Genomic DNA, 18,041 nt, shown 5'->3' on the forward strand with positions numbered 1-18,041 from the left:
ATGAATGTTAATTAAGACACATATTGTCATGTTCCAAATCTGCAGAGTCGAATGGATCCTCATACTATTTCCAATGTCCTTTAGTTTATATGGGCATCAGAGGACTCACAAAAGAAAGCACAATACTTCTTGGTATTGTTCCTACTGAAAGAAATGCTTTCAAGAGACTCCTCTGTGGGATAAACTTTCTAACACTGCAGATCCCGACTGCTGTGCTTGAGCTTATTTGGGGTATGCTATCCGTGGGCCTATCGGAAGCAGAGAAGGGAGTTTGAGCAGTGTCAAGATTTATGGGGAGGCAGTAATGAGCCTCGACTGAATGCTAATTACGGGAGAGTTGTTCAGGGAGACTGCGCAACAACTGTTGGTTTGTGGTAAATTAGTCACTAGCTCTATTGAGATGGACTAAAAGTTTAGATCGGAGCTATAAAGGCGCCAAAATCCTGATGATTGACGGCCAAACTTAGTGACAATTTAGGAAAATAGCCCAATTGTGCCAAACACAAGCAGTAGATGACTTTGCATGAGTCTAATGAGATGGGTACAGTTCTCTATAAAAGTGAAAGCTTCCAACCACATTAGGACTGAAGAGGACGGTGAGCCTGGATTGGTAAATGAATTATCGGAGCTGTTTTGGCTCTTAGATCCGAAAATCTGTCCAAGCTGCCAGTCAGTCGTATGAAAGAAGAGATTGCTCTGGAAAGAGCCCTATCCTGAGTCTGAGGGCCTGCCTTTGCCTGTGGATGAAGCTTTCTGGCTGTCCACACGCATAAACCTCAACCTTTATCTCACGCTGCACAGGGCGGCTTTTCTGAGAAAGGATACTCTGGCTCCGGAGCAAAACAAGCGCTGCACTTGGAGGCTTTTCTTGAATCCCAGGCAGCTCCTTTCAGTCCCCACTTGCTTTCCTCCTTCATTTCCATTTCCAGTAACACGAAAAGGAGAGTTAATGATTCATTTGCTCCCAGTGCCCTTTTGAATAAGTGGACTGTGATGTTTCAGCGAGACTCTGGGCTCCCCCCCTCCCTCCTTTACTTCCCCAGTTTGGCTTTAATATTTACAGCCTCCTTGTCGGTCTACATGCCTGAACGCCCGAAGGAAGCAAAACATTTATTGCCTCTCCCTCCCTGGTGTTCGGAGCTGTTTCATCCAGCCTCATTCCTTCTTTTGACATCACACGGGCAGACTTGCCTCCTGGCTGGGGACGCCCCGGAGCGCTTCCTGAGTCTCCTTAATCGGCTGATTTCGCCAAAACAAAAAGATGGATTCTGACTCCGACTCACCTTTTAACTACTCGTGGCCTTCCTTTCCCAAAATGAAGATTCGGCGCAGGGCATCCAAACAAGGTAGATCACGGTGTCTTTTCTTTCCCCCAGAGCCAAACTAGACATTTTCATATTCTTACCTTGCTTTTTCCTCATTTCTTTGCCAGGCTGTTTTCTGATGAAGTACGTGTTTATGCACGTCTTTATAAAACTCTCATTATATAGTACTTTAGAAATAGATTTTGGAGGTAAACCTACTACTCATTCTTCACTTTGAATCTACCTTTGTGTTACTGTGTACATGCGGTGCTCTTAAAAAAAAAAAAAAAAAACAAAACCGGGAGTTTAGTACAAGGTAAATGTTTTGGGTTAACTTAATCAGAGTTACCTTGACAATAAAGAGTCCTGTTGATTTAAACATGTCCAGTCTTTGTGGGATTTGCAGAGAACTATGCATGTGTTTTAAACCAAGTTTCTCCTTCTTTTGTTTTAGTTTTTAAGTGTGTATTAATTTTAAAAAATAATTTGTACCTAAGCAAATTGCTATTTCTATTTTCTACTATTTTATTGATTTATGGATATAAAGAAAGAATCTAAAAAAATAATTTCAACACAAAAGCCTGTATATTTTAAGGGAATGCAGTCATATTAATAACATTTACTAAAAATAATTAAGTATGCAAAAATAATTTACTGCCAAAGGAGGAAGAGCCATTTATCTGCAGCATGCGTAATAATGGAGTGGGTTTACATTGCTTATTCCCTCTTACTTGCAACCCACTCTTGTTGTGGTGTGGGTCATGGAAACCAAGGGGCAAGTTGGTGTTGGGTACAGTGGTGGTGTCCTGAGTACCTGTGGCATTGTCCTTGGCTGGGCCTAGCAGGTGGTCATTGTTGGCTTCTGAGGTTTGAAAATAAGAAAAGTAGTGAGTAACCCTTTCTATTTCTTGTTTTGTACAGGGATTTATGTGGTTATGCTTTTAATTCAAGGAGGAAAAGGAACATTTTCTTGAGCTTACAAGCAGAAAAGGTGTTTGTGAAAATGAGTTCTCTCTCGGCAGCATTGTCCTGGGTGCATACCTCTTCTATAGAATGACTTACCTTAGCACCCTATGCTTTGCCCAGAGAAGGACGGGCTCTAGAAGTTGTCAACATATGTGGTTAGCTTTGAGGATCTTCTTCCTTCCTCCTAAATAAAATAGAAGTGTGTGTTTGCATGTTTGCTGTCCGGCTGGGATCAAGGCCAACCCTAGGAATAAGATGAGTTGATCATCTAGGGCTAGTATAAAGCCTCAGCCTGAACAAATTTCTCACATTGCTCAGGCCATCTTTCAAATTCTATCACTGGGGACTTTAATAGTTTATATTCAACACATTTTATTCTGTTTTAAAAATTAATTTCTTCCTATTTTGGGCCTAAGACAATTATTTTTTCTATTTTATTGATCTTATAGATGTTGGAGATTTAAAAAATTTCAACACAAAAGACTGTATGTTTCTCTCCGGGAGATATAGTCACGTACTAAGGGGCCATGCTATATGTAACTTACCATTAAATGATTCAGGGGAAGAATATACACACGAGAGAGCACAAGCATGTGCTTGTAAAAGTAAGCTTGTGCACAAATGGAAAGGGGAAGAAAAGGTTAATCATATGTAAATAAAGGCATATACTGGTGTTCTTTGTGCTGTTCTTATTCTTTCAGCTTTTCTGTAAGTTTGAAATTATTCCCAAATAGTAAATTAAAAAAAAAACTTGTAAATTATTTCTGAGAGGGGAGATACACTAAGTGACTACTACTTTGGAGTGAATATTATTAGTTCTGGTATATTGAGAGCTTCTTGAGGGCAGGTACCCTTCTGTAAGTCTACCAAATCTTTGTGCTAATTTTAATCCACTTAAATTTGGGGAGTAATCTGCTTTATTTCTTTTTGTATTATCCAACTGACTGCCTGGATGCCTATGTTGTAGGGGCCTGGGCAGCTTAACAGCCTGGAGAGATGTGGGATTAATGATTAGGAGGCTAGTGGAGAACCTTGAGAGTCTATTGCAGCTGTAGGGAATGCATTAATCACCCACTCGTTTTAAACCCGAAGTTGGAGCACGGCCAGTATGAGCTACAACAGAAAGTCATAACATAGCTATGTATAAATTAAACTTGATTCAAGTGAAAGCAGGTACCCAGGATATGAAAATGATTAACTATTTGCTGCTAATAAACAAAAGACAAGTGAAAATAAGGATGGTAGCAGAGAGTTGGGGATCGTTAGACCATGTTCCATGCTTGCTTGCTTTATTAAATGATGGTGGCGTATTTGTGAAGAGCAGGTTTGGTCATGCTGTAATGTAAACCAGACAGAGTCTCAGAACCACAGATCCTTACAGCCAAAGGGGCCATTGAAATCACCTGGTCCAGTCACCTCATTTTACAGATGAGGGCAACAGGACCCAAAGAGGTGATGTGACGGGGCATTATTCACACGTTTAACACAAGCCTTTCCAGAGTGCCAGGCACTGTCGTAGAGGGTGGGTGAAGTGCTGAGCCTGATGGAAGCTGTTTCTGCTTACAGGATCTTAGCACTGAGACTGATCTCCCAGGACCCAGACATATGCCACCCATATAGTGGAATAAATACCAAGTAACCTCATTTTTCAGCTTGTTGGCCAATTTGTGAAGAACGTTGGTCTCTTGTCTCTTAGAGGATGATATAAGTGTTTCAGTCAGTCTTCAGAACTAAGGTGGCTTGAGTTTCTTCCGAACTCTCTCCTTCCTTCTAATCATCAGCAACATCATTCTCAGATACAGGCTCAAGTCACCTGGGAAATCACGAAGGAGGTTTTGAGGGCTTGGAATTTCTGGCTTATTGGCAAACCTCTCTTGTATTGGTGAGAACTATTCTCTTTTATTCTCTCTTATTCTTCCCCTGTCCTGACCGCTCCCCCTTGCTAGTATTCCCTTTGTTTTAATATCTCCTACTGTTTTGGTTTTCACTGTTCTTTGATAGACACCCAGACATATACACGTTACTGGCTTGTTTAGGGAGTGATGTGAAAATTTGGAGGATTTGATAATAAGAGGAAAACAGCATTAGCAGAAACCCACCAATACCGTATTTCAATTAAAAAGTATATCTAGTACTTTCTTATTCTCTTGCCTTCAGAAGGAAGAGAAAACCATGTAACTTAAAGCAGTGACTTTGGAAATGACCAGTTTCTAGAGGGGAGCGTGATGAAAGTAGTTAAAACCCAGCTGCCCCAAATATACTCTGGGCTTCTCAGTAGTTGGCTTGGTCATTTCCTAGACAGCCCTAGGACAGGCTGTGCTGGGAGCCTAGTGGTTAATGATTGGAGTGGGCCAGAATCCACTTCCGTTCCGCTTCAAGGGCTCCAGGAATGCCTGGATTTTTGTTTTGTTGTTTTCAGTAGGAGATTCAACTAAGAAATTTAATGTTTATTAATCGAAGATTTAAAAATATAGGGACTGGACCTTACCTAAGGTTCTCATAATAATCATTCAATTTTTAAAATGCACACTTTAATACAAACCAGGCCCTAGGAAATGTTGAAATGTTCTTTTCTTTGTGCCTTTATCCACTTATGCAATGTCTCTCATTCTCTCCTACCCCAGCTCATCTCATATGCCTTTCCAGTGACACATAGTGTGAAGAACTACTTTTTCCCCTCCTTTTTTCTTTTTGCTGGTGCAGAACCAGTCTACAGTTGCCGAAGGAGGGGCAATGCATTTCAGAAAACTTGACAACCTTGGAGAGCCTAGCAACAAATTTTTTGTAGTCATAGTGAAAATTACAAATATTTAGGTGATACTTTATTAACTACTGTTTACTACTATGGTAAGTACTTTACATATATGATACCTGATTCTGAAAATAACTCTGTGGTACAGATATTATCTCTGCTTTATAGGTGAAGAAACTGAGGCTTAGAGAGTCTTAAAGTTAGTACCACGGCCATACCGGGAAATGCAGGGAATGGTAACCTTGGTAGAATAAGGAAGGAGAATGACATATGAATAAAGTATTTTTCACATGTGTTGTCCTGTAAAAGACCTGTATGTTAGATGTGATTGTCATCTTTATTTATTAGTTTGGGACGTGAGGCTCAGGGAGGAGAAACGAGTTGCCCAAGATTGAAGCCAATAAATGGCAGAGCCAGGCCAAGAACCAGGACACTCGACTTGAGATGTTTTGCTCTTCCTGGTATGTTTTACCACCTCTTAGTAGGGATAAGGGATGGTGAACTTCGACAGGTATCTACCTTGGATTCAAAAGGTGCCATTGTGCCTCGCCATCTTAGCTTCTCCCTCTCTTTCCTGAATCTCTCCTAGGAAGAGAGGTGACAGGGGAGACTCTGGAGGAGCAAGATGGAAGGGTTGTTTTTTCTCCTTGATACCTTCCCACTACACACAGATAAAGAACTTGCACACATCATTGGGTTGGGCTTGGGAACGGATGCACAGATGCCTGGAGTGCTGGTTTGTTGGCTTAGGAGAGGAAGAGGCAGGACAAACTGAGAAAAGGATGGGGTGGGGGAACTTTCAGTGTGTCCTGGAAAGTTCACAGGTTTGTCCCAAACAGAGAAAGGTAGAATTAGAGAGACTGGGTGTGCTGGGAATGGAGATGAGGATCACAACACCAGTGGTTTGACCTTTTTCATGAGTTCATTTAATGTTTGGAGGGCAGGTTCCTAATCTGAAAAATAATCCTTGACACAGTACGTTTTGAGAGATATGATGACATTTCAGAAGTTTTAATGATAATTTTTAAAGATGAGTTACTTTTATTTCATAGGCTTTCTCATTGCCTTCCTCCCATTCATGAAGTTTCATTGAATATACACATGCACACAGTCTAGAAACTCTCCAAAGAATGCCTTAATATCATAAGAGGAATAAGTCACTATAGAAATCCTTATTAAGGAAGAGAAACATTTTCCTACAGGTGATATAATCTGCTAAGATGTTTTTGGCTCTCAGTGAAGATACGTGTTTAACTTCATACAGAGTGGTTTTGATTCCAGACTCTGCCTAGAGTTTTACCTTTGTCAGCAGAGGAAAGGAGGCCCATTGCAAATCCTTTGCCAAACAACACAGCTTCATACCCTTCATGGCTCCTTTTAGTTAAACAAATACTTTGCCAAATTTTTGAAAGTAATTTTTGCTTTACTTTTGGCTAGCTTAAATACTTGGGCAAGGTATTTTTCTCCACTAATCTCTGTAGGTGGGAGATGGTATTAAAATTTATTATCTTCTTGTTCAAGGGACTCCTCCCTACCACTCCTGGTTTAGAGGAGGGACTAATGGTTGTTTATTCAGATATATTAAGTAAGGTAGAAAGTGATTATGTCCCATAGGAGAGATCAGGACAAATTACTGTCAAAGTTCAAGGCAAAGACACCAGTTCAAGATGGTGGCATCATGAAAGGGATGTCACTTTGCTAGCCTGTGGTGAGCTGGTGGGGTTTTAACAGGCAGGGTTCCTTTCCAAGCAAATGGGCAGAGTCAGATGTACATAGAATGTATGTGACAGAAAATAGCCTAGTCTTGTGGGCTGTAGATTCATGGGGACACAGAAATGTAGAGTGGTGCCAGTGTTGCATTGGTCTGAATAGTTAGCTTTGTCTGCTTAGCATCTTTCTTCCCTTTGTTCTTTAAGGGATGTCTCCTCCACTGCTCTGGCCACTTCCCATGTGACCTTGCCTTCCTGGGTGCAGTGGGATGGGTACCCCACCCAGACGGGGCCAACCACAGTACTCCTACTTCCTGGCTACAATGATTGGTCCAGGATGGGCTCATGATCCAAACATGGCCAATCAGAATCCTCCCTTGGGATTTTTCAAACTGGAATATGGAGGGAGATGTCTTCCTCCCTGGGTGGCAGTGCTGGAAAGATTGGAATGGAAACCGTTAATTGGAAGAAATAAGTCTGTAGTAGGAGGAAAAACTACACACATGTAAAGAGAAGTAAATGAGGGATAGGATCCTGCCTAGGTTCCTACCTCTCAAGGCGTGGATGCTAAATTCTTTTAGTTCTATGAGCTGCCCTCACATGCCTTCGATAAATCTCCTCTCTCCCTCTTAGTTTTGTTTTAGCAAATTCAGGTAAATATTTCTTCCACTTCCAACTAGAAATCTCCAACTTGTCCTTCAAAATGTAGCTTGAGGGTCCCTATTCCAGGAGGCCTTCTCTGAATTCCCTCAGAGTTCAGAATTATACCCTTGGTGCCACTCTGCCCTGTGTATATTTTTATGATAGCCCCTCTCATTACTGTATCACAGCTACTATTTAACATCTACACCCTAAGACACTGAATTCCATGAAGATGGAGACTGGCTGACCTGTCGTCACATCTCCAGCGCCCGGATCACAGAAAGTAGGCAGTAAATATTGAAAGTGTATTGTGGCACAAATTTGCCCACTCTATATCCAGATATAGAGTGGGTATAGAGTGCCAAGCTGGTACTGAATGTGATTTCCTGGCGAGGGTGGAGAACAGTCAGTAGTGGGGTGATGTTGGGGGAGCCGTGCTCCTTGAATCCACACAGAGCCTTCTGGGTCCTTCTGGGCTCTGCTGTGGATTGATTGACTGACCCGGTGCTTCCCTGAGGCATGCCTGTTTTATTACTGGGTGTTCTGGCATCTGTGACCAAGGCTGGGATCCTGGTGTTGGCCAAGACCTGGCGATTCTCCTGGCCTCACCTCGACTTGGCCTTGCCCTGGCTCTTACATCACAGAAACCTTGGCCACTGGCCCAGATGCTTCCCTTAGAAACATCTGCCGTGGGGTCTGTTTCTTTGCACAATGGTGGGCCCTGTGGCAGGCCATGGGTGCTCAACTCAGCTACTTCCTGCTCTTCTCAGAGGCCTTGGGGGCTTAGGGATCCCATTGTCACCACAGGCAACTGAGAGCAGCCCAGGAAGGCTGCACCCGGCCCTGCTGCCTGACTTTGCCCTCCCACCCAGTGCACTTGGCGGGGCTTATCCTCATGATCCTGCAAAGTGATCTTCAGAGCCCCCAACTTAACTCACACTGGTCCCCACAGGCAGGGCAATCAGTTGTCTTATCCATTTGATCTCCAGCATCCCTGACAATGGCAAGTCCTGGTTATGAGTTTTAACCAATTCCATATCCAACTCTCATCCATTCCCACCTACCAGAGGTGTCTCAGAATCACCTAGAATAATGGAACAGGATTCAGGAATTAAGTAGAGTTTCTGAACCAGAGGAAACCCAGAACAACTTGGAGGAATGCCAGAGTACTGGGCTTTCATCATCATTCATTCATTCAAAATGTATCTGTTGAGGAACACAAAAAATAAGTGCAAGAACTTACATTTCCGTGGACAATTCTCTATTTTGCTGGCATATTGCTTTGTTTATAGTAGAACTTTTTTGAGGATACTTAGGGGGGTGAACATGAGGCTCTACATATGGGCATTGGAGAATTGGAGCTCCTCATGACTTTTGAAATGAACAAGATCATTTTTGTGTGCCAATATCTTTCCACAAGATTATGCAGGATTTGAATTATTCATGGAGTCCTTTGTGATGATGACGTATGGAGGGATCTTCCTCATCAGTTTGTTTATATTTTTAGAGTCACTTGAAGTGGTCTCGTCAAAGTCCTGTCACTTTATTTGAAGTTTTTCAGTTCTATCCTGGTATTTGTATGATGTGTTAGTTTTTTTCCCCCTCAGTTTGCCAGTTTTTCCTTTATGTGGACTAATTTGCTTTAGGCCTTGGAAAAATGCATTAAAAAAAAAAAAAGAAAGGAATTGTTGATTAAATCTAATCACACCAAAGTCCAAACACCACACATGACTGAATATCTACTTGATTGCTTGGAGGAAGCAAGGGCAGAAAAAAGTTATTTACACATTTGAGAGTCCTTTTCCAAACATGAACATAATACTCTCGAAGGCTACCTTGTGCTACTACAATTAGGAATGAGGACTTGGAAAGATTTGGGGGAAAATTGTTTTTGTTCTCAGAGGACTATATTTTCTCCCCTGTCCTTACTTCCTTCTGTGTCTTCTTGTGTATTATGAGGGAAAAGACTTATTTTCTTCCTCAATAATTTTGAAAATTAAGTCTTTCAAAACAGCAGAATAGGACTTTTTTGGGGATCTGGTTTTAGGAAACCCAGTTGTACTTGATATTTAGAAGGGGGTTTGAACTGTGCTCTTCCAAGGGAGAGGGCTGGAGCAGCAGCTCCACTCCAGCACCTCTGGAATCCATTGGCTCCTGTGTCCTGCTGTTATTGTGGTTAACAGGACTGGCCTGAGAGCCCTGATCTGTCCCCAGGGCTCACTCTTCTTTTCAAAAGATCGCAGGAAGGGGAGGTAAGTTCTGAGGGTGAATTGGGGGTTTGGATTGATGTTAGTGACTCTCTAGTTTGGTGACCAAAGGTTCCTTGGGTTCCATCAGACACATTTTCATACAGACTAAAATTTACGGAGTTACTATAGCTTACAAGTGACCCACAGGAAATTCCTGAGCTGAGGATAATTTTGGAATTCGGACGAATCCTCTTTGTAACCTCAGGTCCAACTCAGAAGAGGGAGGCCAAGAGATTTTTCCAGGCTAAGACTAATGCCAGGAAAATCCTAAGAGAACCTTAGAGGAGGAATAGGCAAGGAGGTGAATGATGGTTAACCTCTGAAAATGTTCACTTTCACTGCAGGGATAGGTTTTTCTTTCTGCTGGGTCACGCTAAGACCATTGGTGAAAAAGGCTTTCTGTGAATTCCAGAACTTGGCAAAGGTCCATTTGAATCTGGGACTCGGGGAATAAGGCCCTGCAGTGAGGACGGCGGGCTGTGGGCTCTGCCGGCACTGTGCTTGCCTCTCTGTGCAGTCCTAATCGCCTGGACAGGTCAGTCACTTTCTCTGGTTAGCGTTCTTGTCTACAAAATGAATATGATAATACCGCATGCGATTATGGAGAGTAGAATTGGCAGATGGCTAAAAACAATTCTGTGTACTCTTGGGTAAAACATTTCCAGTTAATACCTTTCCACATACATTATCTGATAGGGTCGACTTACTGATAACCTATTTTGCATAAGATTACACAGCTGTTCTTTTACGTAGGAGGCACATTTTAAAAATACGACTCTTCTCCTCCTGAGGTTTAGATGTAAAGGTGGTTCTTGTTAAAAATCTGGGAATTATAGATAGTAAAAAGAGTTGAAAATAAAACCTGCCTGTACTCTGTCACCTAGAGATGGCAGTTGACGTTTTAGTTTGTCTTTCCACTCTTTTCTCTTGAGTATCTTGAAGGTGGTTGTGTTATTAAACAAAGTGAAATGATGTATTTACTGTTTTATGAATGTTTTCTCAGCAAGTCTCACACTGTCATATCCCAGCAGCAAATTGCCAGGGGTGAATAACACAGGCCCAGGAAGTAGACAAACATACCTAGCTAGGTACAAGTCACATGGTAACACATTAATGAGACTACTTAATGGAAAAATACCAGACATTGCTCAAATACCATTTTCTTTGGTTCAAAATAGGATACTTGGTAACCCCAATGATTAAATAAAGTGCTTTGAACTACTCTATCAGAGTGTCATTTATTATTTGTGTGACCTTGGGGAGTTACTTAAATAGCACTGCAGTTTCCTCATCTGTAAAAATAGAAGTAAAATGGAAATAGTAAATAATACAGGTCAAAGGGTTGTTTTGGGGGGATGAAAGGAATTAATATGTGTTAATCTTATAGTGCCTGGTTCATACTAAACACCATATGTATGTTAGTTGTCACAGTAGGAGTATCCAGTATGATTACCAAATAGATAACAATAGATGCTCAATAGATGCCGACTCTTTTGCAGATCTGCCTGATCACCCCATTATTCCTTTAGCAGAAGAGTAGCCTATCTGATGTTTTAAACGAAGGGATTAAACACTAATATTCTTGGGCTACTGCTACCAGAGGGCACAGGAACTGCCTGGCATCGTGTTTGGCATCTACAAAATCTGTTTGGAGCTTAGACTCTAACCAGGAAGTTATTTATCCTCCCATGAGGAGCAAAATAAAACTCTTTATCATCAGAGTGTGGTAGATAACATAGCACAAAATGGAGAGGAAACAGGCAGGAAGAGCTCACAGAAGAAGGAAAGGCCCTTGGCTGTGTCAGGGGACCTCCCGGAGAACAGACAGTAATGACTGTGCTGTGAGGATGTTTTTAAGAGTCGCTGATGGCAGCTGAGGCCCTAGGTTGGGTCCAGCAGGTCACACAGTGCCTGGCCATCCGTAGATGCTGAGTAAATGTTGAAAAGAAAGAATGAATGAATGGGTGAGTGAATGAATGAAAGAACAAAATAAGAACGTGACATTCCCATCGAAACTTGGAATAGAGCAAGAACAGCAGGGCCTAACACAAGAAACCTCCAGATCTGAGACAGCATTCCAGACCTGAAGAGAGTTTCTCCTAGTTGTACCTCGTGTGAGGTTTCTGTTCTTTTCTTAACGAGAAGTTATTCATTCCTTCAGTGAATATCTGTTGAGTATCTGCTAGCTGTCTGTGCCCGGCATGGTTCTAGGCGTGGGGGCAGAGTGAACAAGACATCCAAAGTTGCTATTCTCATGGAGCTTACGTTCTAGTAGAAGGAAACAGACATATACAATCAGCAACTCTATAATATGCTCAGTGATGATAAGTAGCGTAAGGGAAAATAGGGTTAGGGGGTTGACATTTTACGTATCATGGTCAAGGACAGCCTCTTTGATAAGATAACATTTGACCAGAGACCTTAAACAAGTGAGGATGCAGGGCATCTGGATATGCAGGGGAAGAGCCATGGTGGTAGAGACAGCCGCAAGTGCAAATGGGCTGAGGCAGAGAACAGTAGGGAGGCCAGTGTGGCTGGAGTAGAGCAGTAGGCAGGGCTGCAGAGAGCCTTGGTGAGGGCAGAGGAGGGGCCAGGCTATGGGAGGCCCTGTAAGTCATGGTAAAGTTTGGCTTTCACTCAGAAAGAGATGGGAAGCCATTGGAGAATTTTGAAGAGGTGTGACATGATTTGATTTCCTTTGTAAAAGGGTCGCGTTGTCTGTGTTGTGAAGAACAGGCCATGGAGGGCCAAGAGTGGAAGCAGGGAGACCAGTTATGAGACCACTGCCACAGTCTAGGAAGAAGACTGGGGTGGCTTGTCTTGGCTGGCAGTGGAGGTGATGAGAAAAGGTCAGATTCTGAATCTGGAGGGGAAATCGAGAGTTCAGTGTTGGATCCGTGGTGCTTGGCACGACTGCCGGACAACTGAGTGGAGAAGTCAGGGAGATAGTTGTGACTCAGGGAAGAGGTCTAGACTGGAGATGAAGATTTGGGAGTCACCATCATATGATGGTGTGTGATGCCATGTGGTCAGAGAATGAGTGCAGAGAGAGAGGCGGCTTGAGTATTGACCCCAGAGCAATGCAACCTGCCCAAATCTGGAAGATGCGGAGGAACCAGCCTCAGGGACTGAGAAGGAAAGGCGGGTAAGGTGGGAGAAGAACTGAGAGCAAGTTATGTCCTGGAGGCTAAGGGCAGGAAGAGAGCCATGAGCTGTAGGAAACGCTGCAGTGGGTCACAGACGTTGAGACTGAGGACTGAGCCTAAGTTCTGCCATAGGAGGGTCACCGATGACCACGGGGGGCACTGTTTCATCGGATGGTGGGAACTGAACTCTAAAATAAGTCTTACTCGTTTTGTTGTGGTTTGCCATTTGCAATCAATTGTTTTGCTGTTTTCATAAAGTTTTAGATTTAAAACAATATATGATGGATGAATGAATGAAACCAGTCTGCCTGGCCATGATTAAGAGATTTCTGGACCGAGAGGCCCTTACCTGACTTTGCAGGAGAGAGTTTGGCACACAGAGTGGGCCGAACCAGGTCAGCAGCAGGTTTGCAGAAAACTGCCTTAGCCGGATTTGTTTATGTTTGGGTGTGAGTCTCTTACATAACCAGTAAAGTAGGCCGCATTTTCCTTTAGCTACAAGGCCCTTAGCTTCTTGGGAGAGAGCTGGATTGCATTAGAAATCAGGCTGCAGAGGTCCTAGGCTGGTCTGTTTCCTGCTAGATTTAGGGTAGTTGTGAATGTCAGAGGGAAGGAAGGTGTTGCAGCTGCCTTCTCCTTTCCCCTTGCTGGCTCCAATTCCCCTGCTTTCTGTAGGTGAAATATATTTACTTTCAGTTGTCTCCTCTGTCACCCAACTAGAGCACCTAGCAAGGACATGCTGATGAAAATTTTGGCTTTAGGGAGCTCTTTAGATCACATTACAGAACAATGAAACTCATGGGCAAGGGAGAGCTAGGAATCCCCTCGGAGTTACTGTTTATCCTCCAGGCACTCTGCAGTGAGAAGCTGGCCCCCGTCCACTTCGTCATGTTAGGACATCTTCGTTTCTGAAATCCTCCCTTTGTTCTTGAGAAACGCTGTCTCTGATTGTCTGACTTTATTCTTTGTTCGTTCCGTGGTTATAATCCCTCTCATTTCATGAGATCTCATCCTTGAGTCATTGGAGGTAAATCCTATGGGCAGTTTAACAGCTTTTCTTTTCTCTTCACATTTTATGTTTTCAGTTACCATGTCCAGGATAGACTTTTCAAAATTTCTTAACATGAGCTAAGTCTGAAATAAAAGTTACAACATTTAAAATGCTCGTTGTGAAGCAAATGGAATGTTTTGTGTGTGCCAGTGGCCTTGGGTTGTTTTTAAACATATAAAGTTATAGCCAAGGTTGAAATTATTTTTTTTTTTTAAAGAATCAGAACCACATGAAAGTATCAAAACTACACAACCTCATTTGCTTTTATAATAATTACAAGCATTTACATAGTGCTTACTATGTGTCTGATTTCTCTCTAATCACTTAAAATATTAACTCACTTAATTCTCGTAACAGTCCTATGAGATACATATGTTATTGGTCCTTATTTTTACAGATCAGGACATGGAGCACAGAGAGGTTAAGTAACTTACCCAAGGTCACCCAGCTAATAGATGGTGGAGTAGAGATTTGAACCCAGGCAATCTGGCTCCAGGGCCCATGCTCTTAAGCATTGCAATGTACTGCTCTTCACTAATTTAAAATCTCTGGCCATTTTTATGGGAGTTGAGCCTTGGTTACTTTAATAGTGTTTTTGAAATATGAGTTTACCAAATATTAAAAATCAGTGCTATCAACAGAATTGTCAAGTTAACTTTTTGCAAAGAAAAAACTTTTTATAGGAAAGCATTGATTTAAGACAAAGAGCTGGTATTCTTATTGCATTATTTCTATATGGTCTTTGAAAAAGGACCTGAAGAACATTTTTGGAGGGCAATAATTTTTCACTTAATTTACTTCTAAAATAGTTACATATGGAAGTAATAACATCATATTTCTTGAAAATTTTGAGATCAATCTTTTTCTTAAAAAAATGCAGCTATTATAGCTTTTTCTTTGAATGGGCTGAAACACAGTAGAGCAATTAGCCACTTTAATATACATAGCTGCTGTTTATTTGAATGTACTCTTTAAGGCCTATTTTCTTTTCACAATCGGTTGTATTCTGCTGGTTTGAAGCCCATTATTTGCAGTGACCAGTGGTGAAGTTAATAAAGGAGAGACGGTGCTATTCGTCTGTGTCATTTTCTGGTTTGTCAGTCTGTGTTTGCTTCTAGATCCTATCATCTTGAGGTGTCCTTTGATAAGTGGAGGCTATGGATGCTCCAGAGAAACACTCAAAAGGACTCTGTGCCAATTTTATAAATAGTAGCAGCAAGTGACCCACTAAGTTTACATGGCCGGTTCTGGGTGACAGAACTAGAGAGGAGACAGATTTTCTCCCTTCACTGCGATGTCATGCTCTTGCAGTCTTGTCCCATGTGACTAGATTCTGTCTCAGTGGAGTCATTACCTGAATGACAGGATTGTGACACACAGCCAGGCCACTTTTCCAGAGTGTAGGGTGGATTCCTCTGGGAACAGTCCATCTTGGAGATGGCCAACATAACACTAGATGACAATGAATAATAGAGTCAGGCAAATATTTCCTTTTCACTTTTCTTTTGATCTTTCTGTTAATTGAAGGAGAGACTTGGTGTGGTACCCCTGCATTTTTACTCTTTCTTGAATCCTTCAGAATCTTCCTGTATAACAAAGAGAGAGCAGGCCTCTCAGACTCTCAGCTTTGATAGGCAACTGTATTTAGTCAGAATTTAATTTCCTTGTTTTAGTACATATGGTTTCCTTCTACTTTTGACAGGGGATACTGGCTTTCTATGTACAGTGCGAATAAGGTAATTCTTAATATTAAAGGTATTTCTGGGGTAATCATTGTCTTGTGATTCCCCTGTGCTATGCACATTAAAATAAAATTTTGTATGTCTTTTCTCCTCTGCCTTTTGGCAGCTGGTTTTCAGCAAACCATCAAAGGGCAAAGGGGAAATGTTCTCTTGGCCCCCATACTCTTTTACATCAGAAATACTTTCTCTACTTCCCCCAACTTCAGGAAGGGTGCAGAATCCTCCTTCGTTAGGAGTAATGACTCCCTCCCCACCCCTTCCTCTCTCTTTTATTCTTTCCTTCACACCTTTCTGCAAGGGGGTGGACCTCAACGGTCACTGGATCTTGAGCAAATCACAGTTTTCTGCATCCAGTTTTTTAAGCTGTAAAATGAGGGGATTAAATTTATATGATGACTTTCTAAAGCTGCCCCAAGAAGCACATCTTGACTCCTGATTATTTAAGTATTTCCCATGGCTTCTACCACAACACAAGACTCAGTTGCTGCGTAATGCGCATAAAATGGGGCCTGAGTTTTCAGGCTGTCGGAGGTTACACCGCAGAGGATATAGTAAGGCTTAGCCCTCATTCTACTGATTCTACAAAGTACTTTCTGTGATCCAGACCAGAGGACACGTGATGAATTTTAAGGTGAACTTTTTAAGGTCCTACGTAACCATCATTTTATAAAACATGTATATGTATCTGCTGAAATTGTCCATTGTCATTTCAAGAATCAAGTGGTCTCCCAGTCTGGCATGAGTGTCAGAATTTCGGGGATTCACAGGGGTACCCATAAAGAGCAGAGGCAGAAAACAGTGAAGCAGGAAAGCCAGAGACACACACAGATGGGAAAACGAGTGGAGGGAAATAGGACAATAGGATAAAGAGAGAGAAAGGGAGAAACCAATAAAAAAAATTAAAGGTATTTCTTAAATAAAAATATTTTTCAAAGAAAAAAGATCGGTCAATCTGAAGATGAATACTAAAGGATATAATACAGATGATATGTAGATAGGACAAAATAGTGAATTTGGCAGAGGAGTGACGAAAGTTTGGGAAGTGTTGGTCTAATATATGATATGGGTAATTTTGTGCAGATATACCATCTCTTCTTTGAAATTCTTGGGATAAGATTTGTTATGGAATTCAGAATTTTCAGATCATTTTGGCATCTGAATACTGTGTACTTAATACTGTGTATGATATGACTCCCATAGGAGACACTGGAACAATGCCATCATCAGGCATGTTAATATTTCTGCAGCAAGATATATGAACAGTCACACCAAGTACAGTAAAAAAAAAGACTGTATGTGGTCCAATTAAGCTCAGGTCAGATTTTGCCACCAAATATATTTTTAAGCCAAACTTATGGAAAAAAGTTTGATTTTCAGAGCTTTCTACATTTCAGAATTGCAGCGAACAGATTGTGGACCTGTGTTCGTAACTAAATTACATTACTTTGTAAAACCCTAATCAATTACTCATGCAGAAAACAAATTAGACCCCAGCTTGGATGAGGTAACCAGACTTGGCCATCTTTTAGTTTATTTTACTGCTTGGATGTGATCTCAATGTAGAATCGGACCTGCATATAGGGCCTTGGCATGTTTGTTTGTGAAAGTTGAATCTAAGTGCCTTTTATTAATAACTGTGTATAGGAAGATAGCAGTAGTTTCTGGTCCTGCTCCTCCTTGCAGCGAATGGTCAGTCTCGAACTGAGTTCTCTTTTGGTAGTTAAGAGCATGGCTTTCGGTGACTGGGCAATACATTTGCTGCTAATATTTGGGGTAATATTTCACTTGATTTTGTGTTTTTAAAATGAAATCCATCAATTGTTTGCAATTGTCTTGCTGAGTATCTTGTTAGTTCTTAGTCTAATTATCAATGAATTTTTAATTTGGCAGTGATTAAAAAGGAGCATGAACAGCTTCCTAAATGTGGTGGCAGAAATGCCAGGTGTTTTACAGTCTGCGGACCTGGGACTCTGCAGAGCAGTTAAGCTGGATTAATTACACTTCAGAGGACCATGTTGAGTTATTTATGATTGTTTTTAAAACATTATGTAAAATGACAAGTGAACAAGTATTTTCTTCAGAACTCATTGAAAGTGTTTTGTCAGGTTCTTGATTTATAACCTTTGGAACCTCGCTTTTCTTTTGTGTAATTAGATGAAAATTGTATAGTAATTGATCATAAAGGTTATCTTTGTGAAGTATTTGTTGGCTTTGTCTATTATATTGCTAGCTATTTACATAAGTTGATAAAAGAATGCATCATGGATATAAGAAGAAAATGTTTTCCTTTTTCATTGTATATTTCCTCCGGAAGCTTAATAAAATCTCACTTGAGTGTTCTGTGGGTAAGAGGTGAATTTAGATGCAGTCTCTGAAACCAGAGCTATGTGGCTTATATAATTCATACATCTTTGGACCTTTCATAATGTCATCTAAGACAGCAGTCCCCAACCTTTGTGGCACCAGGGGCCAGTTTCATG

The 18,041-nt window shown here is 41.5% G+C and overlaps 1 protein-coding gene across 2 annotated transcripts in view; it reads left to right on the forward strand.

Annotated features, from left to right (window-relative positions):
- Window positions 1–18,041, forward strand: part of ARHGEF28 (Rho guanine nucleotide exchange factor 28) — a 267,842-nt gene that overhangs the window by 153,077 nt on the left and 96,724 nt on the right. Inside the window, exon 1 of one of the 2 annotated variants that reach the window (XM_069492768.1) lies at window positions 1,262–1,346. The exons of the other annotated variant lie outside the window; for it this stretch is intronic. Coding sequence (XP_069348869.1) covers window positions 1,262–1,346 — 85 coding nt within the window. Of the gene's footprint in view, window positions 1–1,261; window positions 1,347–18,041 lie in introns of those variants that run through there. 2 annotated transcript variants of the gene reach the window in all.

This window comes from Eulemur rufifrons, chromosome 17 (genome assembly GCF_041146395.1).
Source record: "Eulemur rufifrons isolate Redbay chromosome 17, OSU_ERuf_1, whole genome shotgun sequence".
NCBI lineage: Eukaryota > Metazoa > Chordata > Mammalia > Primates > Lemuridae > Eulemur > Eulemur rufifrons.